This window comes from Varanus komodoensis, unplaced genomic scaffold, assembly GCF_004798865.1.
Source record: "Varanus komodoensis strain SLA01 unplaced genomic scaffold, ASM479886v1 scaffold35, whole genome shotgun sequence".
In the NCBI taxonomy this organism is placed as follows: domain Eukaryota; kingdom Metazoa; phylum Chordata; class Lepidosauria; order Squamata; family Varanidae; genus Varanus; species Varanus komodoensis.
Window position 1 is genome coordinate 4101118 of NW_025335856.1, and position 6131 is coordinate 4107248.

General features: G+C 49.1%; 1 protein-coding gene across 1 annotated transcript; it reads left to right on the plus strand.

The window, feature by feature from the left end:
• The first annotated feature begins 983 nt into the window (after nt 1-983).
• LOC123028043 (TLC domain-containing protein 5-like) lies at nt 984-5917 on the plus strand. The gene is made up of 2 exons (XM_044439487.1): nt 984-1179; nt 5379-5917. The coding sequence occupies exons 1-2, from the start codon at nt 984-986 to the stop codon at nt 5915-5917; spliced, it is 735 nt and encodes a 244-aa protein (XP_044295422.1).
• Nucleotides 5918-6131: the final 214 nt, after the last annotated feature.

The window sequence follows — 6131 nt, forward strand, 5'->3', positions numbered from 1 at the left end:
GGGCGTTGGAAAACCAGTGGTTTCCTGAAAGGTGTTCCGTAGAAACACGTCAGAGCTCTGAGCACTGTTTATGGACAGAGCGTAGCTTCTGATGATGAGTTACCCTCTTCAGCAACCTTAAATGCTATTTATTTCCCAACAAGGACAGGCTGAATCAGTAATTACGGCCATCCTGTGAGTGGTGCAATGCGATACTAATGGATCAGTTGATCCCCAGCAAATGGATCAGTTGATCCCCAGCAAATGCACTAGCCCAGACATTAAAGGTGGACAGCTTGTGCCCTTCTGGAGGTTCGAACTACAGCACCCATCAGCCCTAGCCAGCATGGTCAATAGTGAGGCATGATGGGAGTGGTAGACCAGAACATCTCCTCCTTTTACCATTCATATTAATCTCCCGTTTGGTGACTGGAGATCATTAAGACAATTAAGGTGAGATGTTTTCAGGGACTGACCTAATTAGCGAACAGCTTCAGGGCCCACTCCCTCTCACTCAGGCACTGCAGTAACCGGCTAGGAGGCCCTTGTCTCCTGGAACCTGAACGGCAAGTTTCTCTGAAGCAAGAGAATAGCTGAAATGGGTGACCGGAAAAGAACAGAACACCACCTTTACAGCATTCCGCACATTTGTGGAATAAGTATCAGGCTGATCTTGTAGGCAGGACCTTGTGTTACAATTCCACAGCATTTCAGGGAAAGAGCAGCGAACACAGCAGTTGGGCATAGCCACCAGCCTCTCAAGAGCCCCAGCTATCATTCGTGTGCCTGTGTTTCAAAAACGCAAGTTTCTAGACCTTAAGGCTACAAAAAGATGTCAGAAAGTGCATGGACAAAATGCCTGCTGAAACCTTAACAGAGCGCCTGTTTGGACGTGATGCCTTCTGGGGCATTTGCACTGGACTCTGTGTTTCCAGCTTGGCTCCATCAGCCGTATTAACCCGCATTCCTCTGTCTTCTGCTTCATCTCTCTCACTTCCAAGATCATGCTCTCCATCGTTCTCCAAGTGGCCTGCAGCCTTCTGGCTTGGTTCTCTCTCTACCAAGGCTTTGCGGGTCGGAACCAGCACCGCACCCCCGAATGGAGCTGTCGGCTGGTCACCCTGATGCACGGGCTCCTTGTCACCTTTTTCTCCGGCTACATCGCTCTGATTGATGGACCCTGGCCACTGACTCATGCAGGTAATGTCGGACCTGTTCTGCCTTGATAGGATTTGGGGAATAAAGTCAGGTTTAAACAATAGAATTAGAAAAATAAAGCTTTTTGTTTGAAGCCCAGAAGTAAGAACAACAGGCAAAACAGGACAGCAAAGCAAAATGATGGGGTGAGCTAATTCCTTTCATAAATCATATCAATTGGGTTGTTAGCATTGTTGTTGTTCAGTCGCAAAGTTGTGCCCAACTCCCTGTGACCCCATGGACAACATTCCTCCAGGCTCTCCTGTCCTCCACCATCCCTCAGAGTCCACCCAAGCCCACACCCACCTCTCCAGTGACCCCATCCAGCCCCCTCAACCTCTGCCGTCCCCTTCTCTTTTTGCCTTCCATCATTCCCAGCATCAGGGGCTTCTCTGGTGAGCCCTTCCTTCTCATTAGGTGGCCAAAGCATTTGAGCTTTAGTACCTGGCTTTCTAAAGAACAGTCAGGATTGATTTTTGACTGGTTTTATTTATTTATTTATTTATTTATTTTCCAATTTATACCCTGCCTTTTTCCTGCAAAGGGCTCAAGGCAGCTTACATCACCTCCTCCATCTTATCCCCACAATGACAACCCTGTGAGGTAGGTTGGGCTGAGAGTCTGTGACTGGCCCAAAGTCACCCAGTTGGCTCCATGGCTGAGTGGGGACTCGAACCCAGATTGCCTGAGTCCCAGTCCCACGCTCTTAACCACCACAACACACTGGCACACTAATTTGAACTTCTGGTTTGCTCCCCGCTCCTGTTTCTGCCACTTATGCATCTCCTGCACTGATCACTTGATTTGCCGGCCTGCCATAACCACTCTCCCTGGTATACATCCTCTTCTGAATCTTGCCCCTCCTCTGGATTAGGAGGCTGAAAGAGAATCCACTCTCTTTTTTAAGGAACAAAGTTTGCACACCACTGACAGCAAATAGGAAATCCATATTCCTCAGCACAGTACCGAAAGCTCCAGACAGGACTTCTTTTCTGGAGAAAGCTGCTTCTTGCACATCTTGAGTTCCATTGATCTATGGTTTGATTTTGGTTTGGTTTTGTTAATGTTAGGCACTAGTCCTCATGGCCCCTGTTTTCTTGCTGATTGGCTGGTTTCCCACTTTTGCATGTTCCCTGCCCAGCACCAGGATCAACGCCATTCTAACAGGTTGAAATGCCTGGCTTGAGGGTTTGCTTCTGGCAGGAAGAGCTTTATGCTAAAACAGCCTGGGAGTTTGAGTCAACTTGGCCGCTGTCTTCTGCCCGTGGCCCTGCCCACCCAGAATGTCTCTGGAACTGAATTAGGCCCTGGGTTGAAAGAGGTCTGACCTTTCAGGGGTAAGGATTTGAATTCAGGCATCCTCCGTTTAGCTGCAAGGTGCAATTCCATGCTCAGGTGACCTTGCACCCTTCGTTGAAGCACTGTGTTGTCCTGCCTGTCAGAGACTGGTCCTCCGCTTTCGTCCTCCAGAGAAAAATAAAGAACCTGACGCAGGAAAAGCAGCTATGGGCCAAAGCCCCCTGCCCCAGGGGGTGTTGGTGGCTCCCGTGTCACTGGAGCCATCCATGGTGCAGCTGTGCTGGAGAAGCCGTGCATCGCTTCTACGAAGCTCAAAAGAAAGGCTGCAGTGTGCAAGGAGCCTCATCAAGGTCGGGTTTTCCCAAACAGAGAGAGATCCTGGCCAGACTTCCCTGCCAGGGCAGTACCTCTTTAAGCAGGATTTCTTCTTAACTGGTAGCCACGCTTATGATTTGCACATGGAAATTTTATGCAAATCTGCAATTTCTTCTGGCTTCTTTGTTCGGGTGAGGCATGGCACAGGCACTGGTGCCTGAGCTTAATGCTGATTTCCGTAACATTTGTATGGCTGGGGAAGGGCCTGGCTTGCCTTGCAAGGACATCCGTGTAATTGCCGAAGCGTGAATCCCTGGGGCAGTTCCTTTAATGCTTCCAAGAAGGTCAGCTGTTATCGGACATCTCCATGTGGCTCACAGCTCCGGGTGGGGGAGTTTGCTCATAAAGTTGGATTCGGCTGAAGGAATCCGGATTGAGCTATATATAGACGCAGCAGCCTCGGGGTCATGCGAAGTGCGGACAAAAGGTGGCGCTGGCCATTCTGAGATGAGATGCCAGCAAAACTTGCAGGAAGGGCCAAGTCATACAAGCAGATGAGGAAAGGCTTCTAGGTGTTTTCATCAGGGGTCATTTCCGATGCTTGTTTCTGCAGGAACAATGCCTGCGACTCCAGAATCCTCCGGGAACGCCGTCTAAAAATGCATAGGACGTGTCCTTAAGGTACTTTTTATCCAGCTCCTCAGCCAAGAAGAAGAGGAAGGGGAGAGACAGAGACAGAGACAGAGACAGAGAGACAGAGACAGAGAGGAAGGAAGGAAGGAAGGAAGGAAGGAAGGAAGGAAGGAAGGAAGGAAGGAAGATTATAAAGTGGTTTATAATCAGTTAGCAGGGGCTGCCCATAGCTTTACAATCTAAAAAGGCATGACATATGAGGAAAAACGGATGTGGAAGGTAGAGGAAGAAAAATCAAGTAGACCATTAGCAGGGCCAGTAGAATGGCCCCATTTCACCTCTCATCCCCCAGGCAGAAGGAGACATTTAATACTAATATATTTTAGAAGTTAATGGCTTTAAGCTTTATTCTGCAAACAATCCAGCAAACACATTGGTTATCGAATAGTATTAAAAGGTCGAAAGTAACATAAATAAGGATGTCAAGCCTTTGCACATAACAATAAGGGCTAGAACCTTTATTTCCCAGTGCAATCTATGCACCCCAACCCCTCCCCAGTTGCACCAAAGCACTTGTGGGAGCCACGCACAAGCGCTCAGGAACGGACATCCTGCTAACCTGCTGCCAGAAGTTCGCCCACCCCGTGTGTGGCTGCCTCTCATCGCTCTTCCTTCTTTACCTCTGCCTTCCCTTGCTCTCCTTTTCTCGGAACGGATTGTCGTCCGCAGAGCTCCATTGCGGTGTCCTCACAAGCCCCCTGCTGCATTTAGCTCAGCTCCTGATCGCCAGGATTAGGTCTTTCTCGAGGCACCTGTCCTCCCTGGGGGTGTCTAAAAATTCCCCAGCAAGGGCCGTCTTCTAAGCAACATGGCTGAGTGCCAAGGAAGCAACTGCCTGCCGTGTACACATCCCTTTCTTTGCCTGGGTCGAGTAACTGCTGCTCTCCTGGCCTGGTGAGCAAAACTGACCATGCAATCAAATAGCATGTGCGGCAGAAGCCATTCAGATACTGTTAAATGGCATCGTGTTGAGTTTTAAGCATGGGATGATCAGTGATGTTTCCGAGTTAGTAGATGAATATAACCAGGTATGCTCTCCTTTGGAGGCTTGGTAAGGGCAGAAGGCCAAGCCAGGGGGCAGTGAGGCAGCTTCTCTGTGGCTTGTACAGCCACTGAATGCTACCAGGGCGGTGGGAGGAAATCAGAGTGAGCAATACTAGAGAGTCATCCTGGAGAAGCTTGTGCAAAAGAGATTTTGGGCAGGAGCAGTTTGCTGTGTGTCAGAATCAGGTCCACAGACCCCGGTGTTGCTTTGTGTGTTGCATGGGGTAGGTGGGTGGGGGGACACAATTAGAACTGGGTCAGGCAAAATTATGGACTTTACTGGCTACATTTCTAATTCTCCTACTCACTCATGTTTGTCTGGGCAAAAATTGTGAACTGTTAAAAAACTGAAATGCCGTAGAAGAGCTAAAAATGTAAAATATAATCCAAATACTTAAAAAAATAAAATGCAATATTGTGCAAAACAATAAATAGCACAGGAATAAATAGAACAGCCATAAAAATTCTAAAACCAGTCTGTCAAAGGCCTGGGAGAAAAGAAAAAACATTGCCTGGTGCTGACAAGGCACCAGATAACCCTGTTTAGGGATTTCATTCCATAAATAAGGTGCCACCACTGGGAAGGCCCTTGCAAAACATGATTCCTGGGGTCACTTATGATTACCCTTTTCATTTTTGTCGGGGAAGGACAGAAGTCCTCTGGAAAGGGTGCTCAAATCTTGGTTCAAGCCCTGAGCAGAGGGCAGATGTGGCACCTCAAATGGCAAATCAACCCAGTTTGTTTTTAAGTCTATGCATTTAAAAGGACATTTTCTGGAGCTTGCGGGAATATCGGCACCTTGTGCTGATGGGAGCCCACAGCCTCATTTCAGTGTTTCTCGTTCTGCCAGGCTACCCAAACACGGCTGCCCAGGTCTGGCTGATGAGCTTGTCCCTCGGATACTTCATCTTTGACTTCTGCTGGTGCCTTCATTTTAAGACTGAGAACGAGCTGATGCTCTCCCACCACCTGCTGAGCATCTGCGGCATGGTCCTCGTGCTGGCGATGGGCACGTCTGCCACTGAGGTCAATGCCGTCGTCTTTGTGAGTGAGATCACCAACCCGCTGCTGCAGGTGCGCTGGTTCCTACGCGAGGTGGGCCGCTACCACAGCTTGGTGGGGGATGTGGTGGATTCCCTCTTCGTGGCACTCTTCCTGGGGCTGCGGATCGTCGGGGGAGTGTGGATCGTGCACTCCGTGATGACGTCACCCAGGACCATCTGGATGCTCAAGGGTGGAGTCCTCGCCATGTATGCTGTGTCCTTGGGATTTATGCTGCACATCTGCAGTTTCGTCAAGAGGAAATGGATGAAGAAATATTCCTTATGGAGGAATGAAGGCAAGGGGGGACAGCATCCCAAGACCAATGGACACCCACCTGCGTGTTAACTTGGACCTCAAGTGGGCCATGTGCCCAACAGAGGAATAAGCAAATAGAATCAGAGACCTTCAGAGCTCATTCCAGAGATGAAGGGCCTTCAAGACCAGGTTACCTTCACTCATGTCCTGAACTCAGGGTCAGTTTTCTTCTTGAAGGGAGCCTGGGACAGAGGATGAGAAAGGCTCAGAGAAAATATGGATACTGGGGGAACAGTTCAACCAA